Genomic DNA, 18,581 nt, shown 5'->3' on the forward strand with positions numbered 1-18,581 from the left:
CTGAACTTACATGGCCAGGTAAATCAAGAAGACAGACAGTTGACGCAAAGCAGCAGAGAAAACAGTAGCGTATCATAATAAACAGTTTTGTTGTTCTGCTATTAATGCTGTGTTGTGTGTATCAACATAGTCATTAATTATTGTAAGTGATCACAGCAGTCAGACAGTGGCTTGAAACAGTGTGTTTTCATCTCTTGTAATTACTTCAATAACATCTAGTGTAAAAATTACCCAAACAGTTTTTTAGTTCTCATCTTATTCTGGTCAGTTTTCCCAAACGAACATATTATATGTCTGACTCAAACAATCAGCACTCTAGCAGAATGCCTCGTGTTGTTCATGCTCTCAAGATTTACTGATGAAATGCTGCCTAACCTCCACAAGCCCTTCACTTTTGAGACATTATGAGGCAAATCGCAGGATAATCCACTTAGAAAGGCAATGTGCAGAGGGGAGTGACGGGAAGGGCTTGCCTTGGGGCTGCAATAGTAATTTGGATAGAACAGAGGCTCTGGCCTCAGCAGATGGCAAACAGGAGAAAAATTGCATCAAATGTAAATTTGTGGTGAGCAAACTACCATCAGTATAAGTCACAATATGCATGGAATGCTTTGTTGTGCATCTTCTCAACCAGAAAAGTGCAAAAAAAAGCACAATGTACTTCATTATCCAGTGCATTGGGACTAAGTGTACAAAACGTGCATCAGGCTGGCATGTTTCAACTGGACTCTAAATGTGGGACACTCATGTGTAACAAGTAGGAAATACTCTTGACCTTTCTGACTCTGCTGCTTTTGTTGTTTGACGATACTTACTTACACAAGACTATGGGAATTTCTCATGTTCAACTTGAAATCCCTAATGTGTCCTTTACTGCATCCTTAATTCTGATGTTTTTCTGTCTTCTATTTAGATTTTTTTTGTTTTGTTTAACATCTGCCATAACCTCCAGGCCCACGTTGGTTGGTTTAAAGGAATTTAAATGGGTGTCATTATCCTCAAATAAGAGCACTCTGATGGCATCACTGTACCTTTGTTTTCTGTACATCAGCAAACCCTGCAACAACATCTGTCATTATCCATTTTAAAGTAACTCTGAGATGGAAGTCTGTCTCGTGAGGTATCAACTTACTTTTCCTATAAAATAACCACTTTTATTTGCAGTTGAGTTAGAGCCCTTACTTACTACCCAACAATCAGACTGAAAGGAACAACAATTAACGAGGTAACTTTGCAACCAGCTCCCATAGACTCCTATTCAGAAAAGAGACCCTATCACCGCTTAGCTCTTCATGACTTATCAAGAGCAGACACTTTTGTCACTTTTAAAACTGTCACCCAATCCCTTTCCACCTCGCCCACTCATACTGTATTTTGGTTGTTATGAGTCTGTAACTGCTGTCACCCTGTGACACATAATAAATTCTCAACAAATGACAAATGAGGAACATCTAATCACTCACACATTCAGCGCCATGTCATTTTGTAAATTTGCTTGTATGAGGTAAAGAGGTACACTGTCATTTAATATGTATACAGTGCTTAAACTGCATACTGCATTTTGTTACATCTCATACACTTAGAACATGTTTTGGGAAGCAAAATGAAGAATGCCTACACCTGCAATTAGGTACAAAAACCCTAGAAACATCCGATCCTATGTGTGTTCTCCGTAAACAGATATTATGCGGCCTTAATTAAACAGAGGCAATTAAAACATCTCTGCACAACAAGGACCTGAAGGTCAGTGCTGTGCAGTGAGAACCACACAGACTAGTGCTATGTCTTGTGCTCCCTGACTGCCTGTCTGTCCACAATTAATGAATGGATGAGCAATATTTTTAAGACAGAAATACTCTTAGTTGGCCCTGAAGCCAAAAGAGATGCTGGGAAATCTGGGTCATCAGAGTAAAGTGGAAGTAATATGTTTGGGTGTAGTTTAGACTCTGATTTAAGTTTTAAATCCCCCATAAGCCAGGTGACCAAAACAGCTTTCTTCCACCTAAGAAATATTGCCAAAGTTCACCCGTTTTTAACTCAACAGGATGCCGAAGCGAAAGAGGAGGAACCTCATTTAAGCTTTTATCTAAAGTAGACTCGGGCACTGACATACTCTGTTTACAGGTCTACAGCTAATTCAGATCTATGCTGCTTGACTTTTAATATAAACAAGGAAAAGAGCGCACATTGCTCCTCCTATACTGGCCTGGCTCCCTCTATCTTTAAGAATTGATTTTAAAGTCCTTCTACTTGTATACAAAGCTCTTAACAGTCTTAACACCCACTTACATCGATGAGTCCCTGTCGTCTGATGTCCCTTAACTTAGGTCCTCTACAGAAGTCGCCGGCATGTGGGTTAGACCCATGCCATATAAACCTCACTCCCTAATCTTTTATGAGAATCACAGTACCACGCGCTGATTGTGTAGCAAGTGTAGATTCAATGGAAAACGTGGAATTCTTCATAATGAGCACCATGCCGGGCATCAACCATGCTGACCTCTACCGGCAGGTTTAACTGATCAGTGTATGACACAGTGGGCATCATAGCAAGTCATGGCTTAAATATAAGATATGCAGACAGTGTTTATGGGATTCCTTTGATAGATGTTTAGATTTGAATGAAAAACAGCTGCATGGAAAGATATCTAAATAGCAAATTGGGGGGAGAACTTTCAGTCTACAAAGACACCCAAAGGGCTTTATTTCACAAAGTTAACAAATATAAAGTAATTTTCTTAATGAACTGCCTCTACGCAGTCCCAAGATTATGATGATGTGCCCACTCCCGCATAAATATTCATAAGCACTTGACTGACAGGTTGTGTGCTGTGTCTCGCGAGTGCCACTGAATCTTATAATCTCGTAATCAACTTTAAGAAGAATAACAACACTTTTGACAGATGGGCAATTTATTACACTCGCGCAACTTCCTGCTCAATATGGAGGACCGAAGTGGCTTCTCACCTGCGTAGCCGGGAGCACATTTGCAGGTGTAGCGTGGGGGGGCCGTAGGCTGGCTTATACTTATGCATGTGGCTCCGTTCTTGCAGCCCTCTGGATAAATCAGGCAGGCATTCTCCACATGCTGGCAAACCTCTCCTGTCCACCCGGGCGCGCAGAGACACTAACAGAACAGAAGGATGAAAACGAAAAATAAGAAATGGGACAACAGGGAGTGCCGAGGCCTTCCCACATTTGAGATTCAGCATCCCAGGGCAAACCCCCCGGGATGGGAATTCTTACGAGGAAGTTCACCAAGTGATGTATGAGGCGTAGGCCAGTTAATTCAGGATTGATGATTATGTTGTGACAGCGACAGGAAAAACAGACTTCCTGTTATCAACACCGCAAAGGTGTGCCATATAGGCAATTTGACAGGAAATGACAGAAAAGACCTAATCATGACATTAAGGGTGATATTTCCAGAGACCAGTGGAGGTGACCCCAATAATGATCCGTACAGCACTTCCTCATCGGGCTGTTGATGTTGCTGTCCGCTATGGGTCGCTTTGACTACACAGACGATTCGCAAAAGAACACATGACAACCAAGGTGACACTAAGACAATATTGAAATAGAAGGTCATCACTGGGACCTGGACACAAAGACATAAATCATTTATATATAACAGAGCAGAATAGATACCATCAACATTGTTATAAATGAACACACAGGTATCGACTGTCAGAGGCACAGCACATTTTTCACCTCCTGACATGGACATTATTTGCTCAATACGTTTTGTTTTACAAAATGGCTGCCCACATTAGGAAATGCAGTATCTGCATTTGGATCTGTACTCTTAATCACATTTCTATCATCCTAACAGCAATGGAAATTGGCATTGTTAGGCTGGATGGCAAACCTGGGGGGGTTGGTAGGGATATTCATGGTTTCATTGTGCTGATGGTCTTGTGTCCACATTGGAGGCAACATCACAAGCAAATCACTCCAAATTACTTTTAAAAATCTCAAAATCACATATCAGGATACATATAATAAATAGTTAACTAAATCTGTACCATAAATAATACTACATATTGATGTTGAGAAATAACTGTTCATTTTAATCAACTGCCTCAACAGTATTTGCATGGCTTCACAATTTCACTTTTACAGAATGATCCCTTATATGTTCAAACAGGTGTCAACTGTATGCTCTTAACTATCTGATCAAGAACAACATACAGCATTGTTCAAACTTTTTTTTTGAGTAAATGTAATTGATGCTTGTCAACCAGGGGGGGTTGAACGGAAATTAAATTATGCCATACGTTTTCTGAAACCTCTTCTAGAGGCCGTAATAACATCAGTCACAAATTGACTATTTTACTCCTCAAAACCAGGGTACAATTTTCTCATTAAACCTAGGCTCATGCAGTGTCTCATACTGTGCGTTATCAGACTTTTTTGTTTACAAGTATTTCATTAGTTTTCTCTGTATTAGGTTACTTACATTATACCCGCCAATTAGGTTGAGGCACAATCCTTCATTCAGACAGTTAATACTGAGCAGCCTGCAGTAGTCAATTATTTCCTCACAGTTCTTCCCGGTAAACCCTCTGAGGCATCTGTGGAGAGAAACACCAGCATTGCTTTCAGTCCACCTCTCATCCAGTGCCCTGATAAAGGGCTGTGATGGGCATGTGGGGCTCAATGCCTGTGACCGCCCCCCCCCCCCCCCCCCCCCCCCACACACACACACACACACATACACTAATGGGGTCCTCCAGCTGTGATTGTTTCTAAAATATGGATGGCCATGGTGAAATGAAGACATTCAGCAAGCTGAAGTGTACTGTGTGATTTGGTAGGTATGTATAAAAGACATGGCCCTCCATCCGTTTTTTTGTGGAAAATCTCCTCTCATTTATTTTGAAGGTATTTAACAAGGACAAGAAGGGAAGGGAAGCATACAAGATGTTCTAGAAAGACCCTGCTGATGCTACACCAAAAACAACATTCTTGGAGAACTGCCTGTAGCAAAGACCATGAAACCACCAAATTTCAAACTTGGATCATTTTAAATAGCATCTGTATTGTTGGGTCCAGAGTACAAGGTGAAAAATACATACCCTTTTACTCCTGGTAAAAGGGTCAATTGTAATGTAGTACACATCAACCTTTTTCGAACATTTGCTTATATGAGGGTGTGGGTGGGGGGGGGGCGCTGTGTCGGTGGGGGGTGGCAGGGACAGGGACACAGAGGGCAAAAAGAAGAATGTCTCTTTCACTCTCAGCAAAGAACATATTTCCTTTGGGCACTGGGACAGTTTAAGTGATGTTATTGGGTCAGACCTACACATGATCCCCGCATTATTAACATTGGTCCCGTATGACCAGTGGCAATTGCCTTTATCTGCTGCGCTCACATACACTCTGGCTGAGGAGCATGCTTCACTGATAATGCCAACAACACAGAGCCCTTTTGTCTAAGGCCACTCTCTATCACATCCTACCGGTCGCCACTTTATCTTGCTTGGCGTTCACTTTTAATTCAACTTTTTTTTTCCTCAGCAACCTTTGGTCTTAACTGTCATTTGTTTAAAGAAACCCATTTAAATGTATTGATTTAGGTGGTCTACCATTCAAGCCTAGCGAGATATCCAGCAAGAGATAAGTGAAGCAATAACTCAGAGGAAAAGCAGGGTCTCTAAAAATAAGCTTTTCTCAGTAAGGAGTAATAAAGCACCTTCTGGTATTATTATCTGCAGTAACAAGTTGAAAAGCTGTCACTTGAGTGGATATAGATATGCAGATGGAGTTCAGTCTCATATAGTAATAACGTAAGAGGCCAAAGACAAATATCCAAATGGCAAAAAAAAGAAATATTTTTGAGAAGAACTCTGAAGGAAATGTGTTTCATTCATTTCCATTTTTTTTCCATTTCTAGCTCTATTTAATCACGTGATAAAAAAATGCCTCGGAAGAAAAGCTGCAGTCACAAGTTTTGCATCATTCAAAGAGACGTTTTTTGTTTTTTTTCTTTACGTAAAAATGATAAAATGCATCCAGCCTGAGGGGGTATGTGGGTAATTGATTGCCGGAGCAAAAGCAAACCCCGCCAGGGCCCCGCTCTGCAAAGTTGGCTTCGGCTTTCAGCAATCAACTCTGGCAAGGCCCCCCATCTACGTTACCTGCAGGTGTAATCGTCACCAAGGGATACACAGCTGCCGTTGTTGAGACAGGGAGAGGAGGCGCACGGCTGTCGCACCCTCCTGCATTGTCTGCCTGCGCCTGCGGGGCCTCCATCCTCGCACACACACGCGGATGGCTGGACAAGGAGGAGAAGAGGATAGAGAGGAGGAGAAAAAACGTTAATATGAGTCGGTTTGATGGGAAGGTAAGAGGGGAGGGAGAGGAATACACTACCATACTGGGCAGTCAGGGAGAGAGGTAGTGAGAAAGAGAGTTCAGGGTAAAATGCGCTTCATCACTGACTAATGTTTAATCACAGGCTGCCAGGTTTTGAGGTTCAAAAAAAAAATGCTGACAGCCTCGGTGCATTTGAGAGGAAATGGAGACAGAAGTTTGGTGGGATACAAACTTGTGGAATAAAGGAAGAGACAGCAAGCTAACACGCAGACTAAATCCTTAAATAGAGAGAGACAGGTCATTAGTAGGCTTTACACATCGTGCATGTTTACTAACTGATCTTGACAACAATAATATTTCTGATTCAGGCTCCCCAGGAATCAGGAAAATAATGAAAGTGCAATCCAGGAGAGCTAGCAGGATGAAAATCCACAATGACATTAAAGTTGGTGCACTTTTTTGGGTTGGAGGGAATGTCTGTATGTGTGTTTTTGGTTTGGTTTCATAGCGCCAAAATCTTTCAGGGAGAATCTCAGACAGACCAAATCAATGTCAAGCTGATCAATTAGTGTGTGCCTCCCCAACACCAGTCCAGTCCAACTGCCCTCGCTCTCTCAGGCAGCTATCATACCTCATGAGAAACCCTGTTATGGCTAAGCCCATGTTGCTAATCCTGTCATTAAAGAGAACAAAGGTCACCATTTTTTTTTTTATTCATTATTGTATTTTTCTATATTCCCATTCCTAGCCCCATTCACGGCAGGAAAAGAACGACCACTCTTCTGAGGATCCTGATTACAAAAGCCCATTCCAGAGCAACAATTTATCGGGCACGGCTGAAACGGAAAATTGGGACAGACATCTAATGCCCGAGAGCTTTCTGTAATAACATTTTTGATATAGTGCTTAAATATGTGCTGGCCTCAACCAGGGCCTATCAATTAAAACAAATGCCACCTCCGTCTCCCTATCAAAACAGAATGGTAACCTTCAAAATGACACCACTTGATCTGTCTCAGAGATAGCGCATCAATTTGCATGTGACATTTTTCTATTAATCGTTTTCTCCAAGGCATGGGATTGTGAGTGGTGGAGGGAGGTGGGGGTGAGGGTGACAGCACTCACTTGTTCCTCATCAGAGCACGGCAGCTCGGCTTGACATCCGTATGAGACGCAAGTGCTGTTCAAGTCTGTGTCACAGTGGGGACCCACAAACGCTTCTGGGCAGGAGCAGGTATATCCTTCAGCAGTCTCTGTGCACTTCCCACCATTTTTGCATGGGTTGGGCAAACATGGAGTTCTCCTCACGTCACAAAGAGAACCTGAAATGGAGAGAATAACAGCATTTATGTAGAAAGGCTACGAGAGGCCCGGATAGCATTGTCAGAGCATCTGCAGTGAAACTGACTGACACCCTGACAGTTACTCATCTTTACAAAACATGAGGAATGTGAAAATTCAAGAGAGATAAATGATTGACTTAACCAGACAGCATTCATACCCCTTATAGCTAGGGGAAATTCTGATTTAGTACAAAGGGTTCTGTCATGGTAGTGTGCTTGTTGGATACAAAATAGGCGAATGGTGTTATGTTCAAAGCACAATGCTGTGTGTCTCACAGCAACTTACGGCAGTGACATGGGCATTGTGCATTGAGAGAGGGAAAAACAGGAACTTCGGTGTATGGAAAGATGAAAGTGTGATATTGACAAGGGAAGAAAAAAAAACACTTAGAGATCAACTGATTTGGTTGCTGCTTCCTTTCGACTCAAAAGGAATTGCAAAGTGTCTTTGAAATGAGCAAATGTGCAATTATGCATGAACAGATGAGCTAGACACGTGAGTGACAACATTCCCTTTCCTGAGATTCTAGAACCACATCTACATACACAACTAGGTCAACACAATGAACTCATATAATAGAGTTGTACACTGTTTTAGCAGCAGAAATTCCAGCGCTCTAAGAACCTCACTCTGTCACAGTTCACACACAATCACAATGACATAATTAACAGCAATCTTAGAATTTTCAAACACCGCACGAAGCGTGTCCTTTATAATGGGGGGATATCAGCCCAATTTTTATGGAGATAAAAAACTGAATAAAGAGTGGCTATTCTTTAAATTCTTTTAAACCATCTACAGTAGGAATTCCTTTGAAAAATATGCTTCATATCATACTGATATGATTTGAAAGCAAATTGCTAAGATTAGTATTCCATCATTAAAATAACATTTGTCTATTCCACAGCCATCCAGGGACCTCCACATCAAACATGCATTCAGTAACAGCGAGATTTAACGAATGAAACCCTTCAGGGGCAAGTTTACAGCTTGTCTGGAAAACAATTAAAGCGTTTGGCTTTCCCTTATTCTGCCTAACTTCATCATCTGCCCTTTTCTGTGGACCACGCATGCTGATCCCCTCCCCCAACTACCAAGGGAGCTATCAGCGCCAACATGACAGTGTTTTTAATCAATTATTCAAGTGAGCTTTAAGAAGTAATTTGGATCTTCAGTAGAAACTACATTGTCCTAAGAGTAGAAAGCACTGTAGAAATCCGAGCTGGAACATCACAGGCCATTAATAATTTTTTGCCATGTCATTTCTACGCATTTGCTCAATTATTCAGAGACATGTGCTGAAGCTGAGATGCATACTGTTCATTACTTACACATGACCAGTCAGTATGGCTGGCTACAGTGAGCGTGATCTACTTAACCCCAGAGCAAGCCCTCCCTAAAACAGCTTCAGCATATCGAGCTCAACTCAGCGTTCACTGCAGCACAAACACAATGGACAGCACTGCTCTCTCCTCCTCCTCCTCCTCCTCCTCCTCCTCCTCCTCCCCCAATGGACTTTACTGAGGACCAGGCGACCAAGAGAGCAAAGGCATCAAGGCGTGAGGAAGGACATCCTTGTAAGCAGACACTGTAAGGCATCTGCCATCCAGCAGCAGTCTGACACTTGCCCCTTGTGGGTTAAATTTAGCCGGCATGAGCAGCGCCGCAGGTTCAAGGTGAATGCAATTTGATTTTATTCCCGAGAGGGGTGTTTCATTTTTGTGTTCTTCAGCAGGTGCTAACTCATTTATCTTTCTCTGTGACTTATTTCTTAGCATATTCCGCTATGCTAATCCCCTGATGATTCAAGTTCCCTTGTTCCAGGCACTCCCCCCATAGTTTTGGATGCATCACTGGCAGCATCTGCTGGTATATATACACACACATGTATATCTTTGACTTGCAGGCAATGTCTTTTATATGTATAAAAGTAGCATCCATCTGTCTGGCTATGTACTTGCTATTTTTGTTGAGTCTGTGCCTTGGATTCACAGACCCTGATTACATTATTATATAAAAATGTGCTGTTCAAATATTCAACCCAGAGCTCAGTAAACCAACTGTGCCTCTACATGACATGCAAGGCTGATGAAGTTTGGTGGCAAATTTCCCAGATTAAGCTCAGCCATTTCTCCAAGAAAGCCACACACAGATTAAACACTTTCAGCTGACTTCCCTTGACCCAGAAGTCATGCTTTTTACACGCAACTGTTAAGCAGCACAATCATGCGACACCAAATCAAAGATATGCACCCCCCAACTACAAATACCCTCAGAGGAGCATTCCCCAGCCAAGCGTACAAACAAGTACACACACACTCACACATACACACACACACACAAACACACACACACACACACACACACACACACACACACACAATGAAAACACAGCCACCACTCAGACGTGTTTTTAATATTTACCAAGAAAAACCACTAGGGTAAGTGAATTAAAAGCAAATCCCTCAAGGGTTGTGCCCTATTAAGTCTGTAATACCTTGCCATAAATTCCCCCACCCCAATTCTCCTGAGCAACTGCGCAGAGAGGGGGGGAGACGGAATCAAAGGAAAAAATCTAAATTGAAACATCCCCCTGGGTGCTCCTCATTATTATGAACCATCGGGCTCCGGCCTGTGCGGTCAGCCTGCACCAGGACAGCCGCTAACGTCCGAGTGATTAATGGCATGACGGCTATGGCAAAGTCAGAGCACGGCCGGCACCCACAGGAAAGGAGAGTAGGACGCCACGCCTTGGCTTTGTGCGTACAGTTCGCCCATAGAGGTGCTCCACAAAAAAAAAAGAGTAACTAGCGTAGTGAGCGTACAGGCTGCAGCAGAACAAGGCCACTCTTGATTGGGCTCCAAGCACTAGAGAGCTGCCATCGGGTCCATCTGGGTCACGTCCATGATCTGAGAGGCAGATGACAGGCTAACAGCCGTGAAAATATGGACTGGGCTCTGAACAAACCATCTGAACAGATCTAAATAAATGGACATCATCCCCCTAAACTGTAAGCAAGCATTAGCTCGGACACAAGGTGAGTGACTGGTCAAGCCTAATGTTAGCAATACAAACTGGAGAATTAGACCTGAAAATGAGATCCAATGAAAGTCATCTGTTCAACCAGGGCAATATGGACATTTGTTATGGTAAACAACAAACCATAATAATGCAAAATGGTCCCTGGCAATATTCAGAGGAATACACTAAAGCAATGGGGCCATCAAAAATATGGGAAAAAGTGAAAAAAATAGAAACTCTAAATATTCTTTTTGTATATTACACTGTTTTGCACTATTCGCACACAGAAAGTAATAAGAATACAAATTACAAATATTCAAAATGCCAGAATAAGCAGCTTGAAAGCAGTTTGTTCATCATTTTCGCTCCCTGCGTGGCACTGCAATCAAACACGAGACCTATGGTGGAAGGCAGGCGGAGGTCAAATGCAAACTAAAATTGCGCATCACCACACAATGGGCACTGCCCAGGCCACAGCACTTCCTCACTTCAGTGCAGATTTAGGTACACTGACTTACCCGGCTGTGCCTTCAGCACTGTTTCTATTGTGGGAAAACACCACACCACACCACACCACACCACACCACACCACACCACACCACACCACACCACACCACACCGCACTGCACAACACAACACAACACGGCACAGAAAAACACAGTTTACCTCAGGCAGAGTTTAGGCCTGATCTTTGGAGTCAAGCATTGCATTGTTTTCATTCATCTTAACACAAAAACATGCCTAAGTGATTATAATACACCCAAAGGCAAAGCTCAGGCCATGCAAGCATTAAAAGAACATTACCAAGCCTACATTGCACTGGTCATATCACACACTACTTTCATTGCTGTTGCTAATACCATTCTAATAGCATAATTGCATTTATCACTGCACAGTTTACAGTGCATTAATGACCATGTCATTTGCACTATTCATATTTTGCAGTCTGAACCTACACCTGTTCAAATAATGTTACTGTTACCAATGTTACCAACTGTACATATGATGTTTATACTCTGCATACTTAGCCAAATGTATATGCTTTTCATACTATACATTTATTTATTTTCTAACTCCGTCCACTGTCTCCTCTGTATATACATATTTAAAACAATATTGTAAGATATCATATCACTTATTCTGTAGGACTTACTTTCCTGCACTTATTATTCTGTAAATAACACATCTTTTGTCTGGGAAGTCCCGCCCCTCTTCTTCCGGCCAATTTGATTTTGCCTCAGAAGTGGGTCTGGCAAACTTGCTATAGAAGTTCATTTCAGCATCGTAAGGATCCTTGGAGCCAATCACAAACTGGCTATTGGCTACCTGGCACGCCATTGGCGGATTTAAACTAACCACGGCAACGTAACAAAAGCTACGGCACGGAGAGTTTTTAAACATTGGCCGCCGAAGCACCGCAAAACTTCGATAAGGCAAGTTTTCTTTAAAAACAGAACAGAAACTTGCCCTGGAACAATTCATACAGAAAAAATATGTGTTTGCTTTATTACCGATCGTTGTATCGTTGTATAGTATCCTTGGTCTGATTGTTTAAAGGCGTGTCCAATTACGTGACTGAAGTGGACCGCTGTTGAGTAGTTCGCCAGACCAACTGAGCAAATGAAATGCAGTGAAGGGGCGGGGAATTCCCAGACAACTCTATCTTTGCACTTCTGGTTAAATCTCATTAGCTTTGTACCCATACTCTTCACAATGACAACAAAGTTGAGTCTAATCTAATCTAATAACTATCAGGGAATAAAGACATTTTTCTTGCTCAATATGCCATGAAGTTTCAACCAACCTGAGTACCCTGGATGACAGACACACTTCAAGGAAGCTGGTGTCCCTTGTACACACAGTCCGTTTAGGCATTGTTTGTTGCAATTTTCTTTTCCAATGATTTCAGAGCAGTTAATCCCTAGAGTCAACAAAACAAAAAACTTGTCAACAATAATTAGGACAATGAAATAAAAATGAATGACAGCTGATGACAAAGAAGGACTCATACTTTTGGGTAAAATCTATTATTATTCATCGCAGCTTTGGGATTGATATCATGTTACTATTTTTTTTTTTGGGGGGGGGGCATGAACTTCACAAACTACTGAAAACAGTAGTTTGTGTTTTCATACATTACAAATTCATTGCAGATTTGCACTGCCATTCAAGTGGCAAAAGCAAGTTTTCCCTGTCAAAGACTATGAGGACAGGGATTCAGGTAAGGCGCATTGTAAGCAGAAAATAAAGAGTGCATGACTAAAATCAAATTTGCAATGTAAACCACTGGAGACAACTGCTGCACTGCAGCTGTGGATGGCGTAGCATACTAACGCTGCATACATTTACATGCAAAGTCAATAAATAATACTCAGTCCATATGTCAGGTCTATACATCATGATTTTCAGAGTGAGAGTTTAACAGTGTTTAAATGGTATAATACAATGGTTTTAAGTTGTTATTGACATTGGAAGGTACAAATTAAATAAATAAATCAGGTGAGGAGAGAGAGAGGGAAAAAAAACAACATAAAAAAATATAAAGCAATTAGGAATCCTTTCAGGTGGCACAGAAAACCATTCCAGAATAATTATGGTGATTAAAGGCGAGAAAAAAAGCCATATCCTGGACAGTGTTGTTCAAATAAATAGCCCCTGGGGGTATCCAGGACTAAGCTAAATGAGAACCAGTAATTATGATAGATAAATAATAAATAAGTATCTGTAAAGAAATAGGGTGGTTCTCGCAAGGTGGGTGTGTTTGGTCATGCTAGTTTAATTTAATGAGCTCAATTTCTTTTCCAATTTATGGTAATTGAACGTGTGACATGACCTAAAAATGAAACCATTTAGTGTTGGGGAGAGCGTGTGAATTATATCAAGACTAGAATCCAGGGGGGAATGGTCGTATAACAGAACTCACCTGCGAACCCCGGTGAGCATTTGCATTCATAGCGGTGAACATTTGGGTCGCTGGATCCATTTCTCACACACGTGCCACCATTAAGGCACGGGTTTTCAGAGCATATGTCATATTTCTCACAAAATCTTCCCGAGTATTGCTTTAAGCATTCACACGTGTATGTGAGGCTCCGCATGTTTGTCCTGCAAATGCCATTTCCTGAGCACAAGCGCACAAGAGGGGAGTGCTGGCAGTTCTGCTCTTTCACTGACACTTTGAGCCGCAGGCCGAGTTTGCATAACTGGGAGCTGCCTTCATGTGAAGCTACAAAGTAGTGCACCCCCGAGGTCAGCCATTTTGGCTCAACCGGCACAGTTCCGTTCATGTCGCCAAAAAACAGGTACTGTGCCGGATGAGGCTGCCCAATGGAGCAGTTGTCAAACTCGTCCTTTGACCCGTTCACCAGGTTGAGGCCATACTCCTCCAGCGTAGCATCTGCAACCATGTACAGCATGTCTCCCAGCTGCAGCTCCAACGGGCAGAGCTGTGAGAGGCCGGGCGACGAGGCGTTGGGCAGCCGCAACTGCGCCCCCTCATCCCCTTCAATTTGCTCGCCGTGGCAGTGGGTCAAGCCGGTGCAGGTGTTCTCCATGAGTGTCCATTTCACAGTGGTGCTCTGGGGCTGCGTGCGCCACTCACGAGGGGCCGTTCTGTTGCAGATTGCCTGGCCACAGAGGCCGTCATCCATGAAATAGCCGAGCAAGAAGGCAATGAGGTGGAGGTTTAGCCTTTTCATGCTTGTCCACTCAGGTGCTTTATTCGGGCTCATGATTATCTATGTCCGCATGGCTTATCTTTGGTCATTTGCAGGATGGATGGATTGGGGAAGAAGGGCTATTCAAGATGGAGACTGGCATCAACCGACAGCTTGATCAATGGCATTGTGCAGTGACCTAATGGTAATAAGAGAAGGGAGAGGGTTAAAGCTTTGTTTCACACTGTGTTGTGTGAGTTACTGAAAAGCCATGTCCACAGCTATAGGTCAAAATGCAGACCATCATTAAAGCAGACTTTCTTCTATACTACTCTTCTACTTAAAGTCATCATATAAGTCTAAAAACATGTACTATCAATACAACAAATGTAGAATAAGTATACTCGTATCTGCACAAATTTATTTTTTGGTTCAGGACTCAGGAAATATTTCGGGAAAAAATAATTCAGAATTAAGAGAGGTGCCCTGGGGCTAAAACGGGGTGTTACACAGACCCTGCTACTCCAGCAGCTTTGTGCCACTACAGGCTATTAACCTGCACTGGTGAGCTTGAGAGATGCAGGGCCGAGTGACATGGTCAACACACAGGTACACAGACACACATACATACACACACACACACACACACACACACACACACACACACGAACACACACACACACACACACACTCACACACACACACACACACACACACACACACACACACACACACACACACAAAGATATATACACATGCACACACACACACACACACACACACACACACAGGGACACACACATACACACACCGGAGTCTGACCTTGGCACCGACCACACCAGGTATGACAGGGTGGCTTGTGCTTCCCTGTGGCTCACAGAGCAAATGACAACGTCAGATAAAATATTCCTCTCCCCCCGCTGTGCCAGATTCGCTGGTGTCAAAGCTCAGAGATGAGTTAAAACAGACTGCATTGTCTCCCTCCCTCAGGCCTCTTTGTAACCCCCATGCTCAAGATAAAAGTAGTGTACAGAGATAAAGTGCTATCTCCGCAAGTGCAAATCCTCCACTTCTTGATTCGTGAACAATGACTGATATGAATAACCCCTTGGTGATAAGTAGTTCTGTGAATATGAAGTGGAGAAATAAATGCAGGGTGACTAATAATGTGAATTAGAGAGGAGCCCAGCGGAGGATGCTACAGTAGCTACTCTCTGATGGATCCAAAAGGAAAGGCATCAATGCCAGTGCTTAGTGGGAATATAGAAATAACCATGTCAGATGAGACTTTACTGACATGCTAGAAGAAACAATCTAATGTAGTTCATGTAAAGATAACCAGAGAGCTGAAATAAAAAAAAGATTTGGAAAATATATTTGATATTTTATATTATGCTAAAGGGTAAATATTAAAAATCAGTCTTCAATGTGGTAGGAAGTATCCCCTGCATGAAGAATTTAAAGATGGCCACCTCTGAAATTCCCAAGCCAGGACTTCTACAAATAATTTCCTCTAACATGCTGCCTTTCTTGCAGCAAATACTTTTTTTTCTGTTCAGCACCTAAAACATGGATTTTACCATTACCAGACGAAAGAACCAGGGGCCGTATTCACAAAGCCTTTTATCTTACCACTAGGAGTGCTCCTAACTCGCGCTAAAACCTTTTACGTAGGAGTAATTTCTTAAAAGTGATTCACAACGGCTCTGAGACCTACTCATACTAAGGATAATACCAACTCCTAAGCTTAAGATAAAAACTCCGTTGCTATGGATGACGTCGCTTCTCATGCACGAGTTTAGAAGGGGTGATTGGTTGTTGACAGGCTCTCTCATTAAAAACTCAGTCCTAACATCCCCCTAACGATCCCACTAAATAAACAGAAAATAAGAGAATAACCTAGGCTTCAAATTAAGTCATATTAAATAGTTATGGACAGTGCACTTAGCAGAATGCACACGCATGATGACAAGTTTGTGCATCCAACGAGAATGACGCTTTGCACGTTAAGAGAAAGAGAAATTGCCGAAAAAAACACGGAAATTGCATGGAATCAAAGAAGTAATAATTAAAGCACCCTGCAAACTATGCGTGAGGCATGGGAGGACATATGTGTTAACATAAATGCTTCATTCCCTGCCGTGTGTCGCTCTGTCGATGACTGCGAGAAGCGGTGGTATGCGCTCCAGTCACAATGTAGGATGGAGATTGCGGAGTGGACTTTAAAAGAGCCGTCGCGGCTACAGGTATTGTGTCACCAAAATAGGCCTCATGCGTATACTTGCATGTTGTAGTTCAACTGTGCTCCCGGTTGTGGATTGAGGAAGGGTGTCAAAAGCCATGTCTTGCATGGATGGCCACTGTCACGTCACCCAAGTGGCATCCAGCAGGTACATGGTGCCGCTCAAAAAGCTGGCGCAGACCGCGCTCTCCATTAAACTGCGCGAATCGTGAGTAGATCCAGGCCACTTCGCAACAATATCCATGATTGTGAAATTTGGATCAAACACTATCTGTGTATTAATTGAATGTACCTTTTTGCGGTTTACAAAGACGTCCTCATCTCTGGATGGAGCAATTATTTTAATGTGTGTTCCATCGATGGCACCCACTACACCGGGCATTCCTGCAAACGCCATGAAATTGACCTTGATCCTTTGAAGTAGCCGATTGTCCAAAGGGAACCGGATAAACTGTTGTACAATGTGTGGTCTACAGAGTGCGGTGATTGCGATATTCTGAAGTCGTCTGCGTTGCAAAGTTGCATTTTCCCCGTAGCCAAAAATCTTAATGTTATCAAACATTTAACTTCCGGACTGATTGGGTTGTTTCGGATAGTTGGAGACGTGATTGCATCCCGCACTAATTCTAGTAAAATGTTGATGCCTTCACGGTTTAAACGATATCTTCTCAACAATTCAGAGTCGTTCATTGTCTCCAACACGTTACGTCTGGCTTCAGCCATTTTAAGACTTTTTGTGAATAGGTCTTAGTGACTTAGGAGTCCTCATGAGGAGTTTTAAGCTGTCCTAGACTTAGGTGCTACTTTTAGGGATAAAATATTTTGTGAATTGCTCTTAGTAAAAAAAAATAGGAGTCCTAAATTTAAGACTGACACGCCCATTATTTTTAGGAGTTTCTCCTAAATTCGCCACTTATGAGCTACTTTTAGCCCTAAGATTCTTTGTGAATACGGCCCCAGATTTATAAGGCTTTTGATTCAGACAATCAATTGACAGCAGAAGTCTATTGTAATTGCAGATTTTGTCTAAGACAAAAAAATAATAAAACAAAATGTAAATATCTGGAAATGTCTGATTCCCAGCAGACGTATACAATTATCTTATCATCTTCCCTCAGTTTACAATCATTGCATTCCTCTCTGTGAGCACCAGCATTGACTTCCCGTGCCAGCTGCTGTTGTTGTAATTCTCTGTGCGAACAGTTGGCATATGTCCTTTCAGGCAAACATTTCTGACTGAGACATTATATACACTATGAAAAGCAGGGATGACAGTTAGGGGAGAAAAAAAAAGAAGAAGAAAAGAACAGAGAGCATTCCAGAGTAGTCAACCCTCCAGTGACTCTCATCCCTCCAGACACGGCAGATTTATCTTACTCACCTGTTGACTCCCAATGACTGGGAAGAGATGAGGGGGGCACTGCATATATTTTACACTGTATATTTTTCTACGCAAATCACTCATTGCCTTTTTTTTTATTTGCTCCATGAAGTATGCTAGCCTGGATGCCAGCCCGAACTCCGCCCACAACCTTTTTGGTCTGGGAGATTTGGTCTGGCTTTGTGCATATTGGGGAGAGAGTATCAGAAGGTAGGATTCTGTCGTACCAATCAAATTGTCAGCGCGGGCTTTATACGATGATGGACAGATGACCAACCAACGCTTGAGTTGATTAGATAGATAGATTATAAATCGAACCAAGATGGCGGCATCTCGGGAGCTTAGTGGGACATATTTTATGTGATTTAAGCTATCTACACGACTTATGTCTACATTGACACGGTTAGTTGTGTATGTGCAACACGAATGTTGCCGAGGATTGCAGGTCTTAACTGAAGCGCTCTAGACCATTATTGATAGGTTATTTCTAACGCTATCAGGTCAATACAAATCCATTGAAACACATAGTAGTTAGCTAGCCTTGCTGCTAATAAGTACGTGAGCAGGCATATCTCACAGATATTGACAGCGCATTTATTTTGAAAGAGGAACAGAGAA

General features: G+C 42.4%; 1 protein-coding gene across 1 annotated transcript in view; it reads right to left on the minus strand.

The window, feature by feature from the left end:
- Positions 1–14,415, minus strand: part of eys (eyes shut homolog) — a gene marked incomplete at both ends in the record, with an annotated part of 187,861 nt that extends 173,446 nt beyond the window's left edge. Inside the window, 6 exons of the mRNA XM_080848748.1 lie at positions 2,968–3,127; positions 4,460–4,574; positions 6,141–6,277; positions 7,444–7,640; positions 12,489–12,605; positions 13,608–14,415. Of these exons, the coding sequence (XP_080704874.1) occupies positions 2,968–3,127; positions 4,460–4,574; positions 6,141–6,277; positions 7,444–7,640; positions 12,489–12,605; positions 13,608–14,415 (1,534 nt within the window). The remainder of the gene's footprint in view (positions 1–2,967; positions 3,128–4,459; positions 4,575–6,140; positions 6,278–7,443; positions 7,641–12,488; positions 12,606–13,607) is intronic.
- Between the last annotated feature and the right edge of the window lie 4,166 nt (positions 14,416–18,581).

Source organism: Sprattus sprattus (genome assembly GCF_963457725.1).
Source record: "Sprattus sprattus genome assembly, chromosome: 12".
Lineage (NCBI taxonomy): Eukaryota > Metazoa > Chordata > Actinopteri > Clupeiformes > Clupeidae > Sprattus > Sprattus sprattus.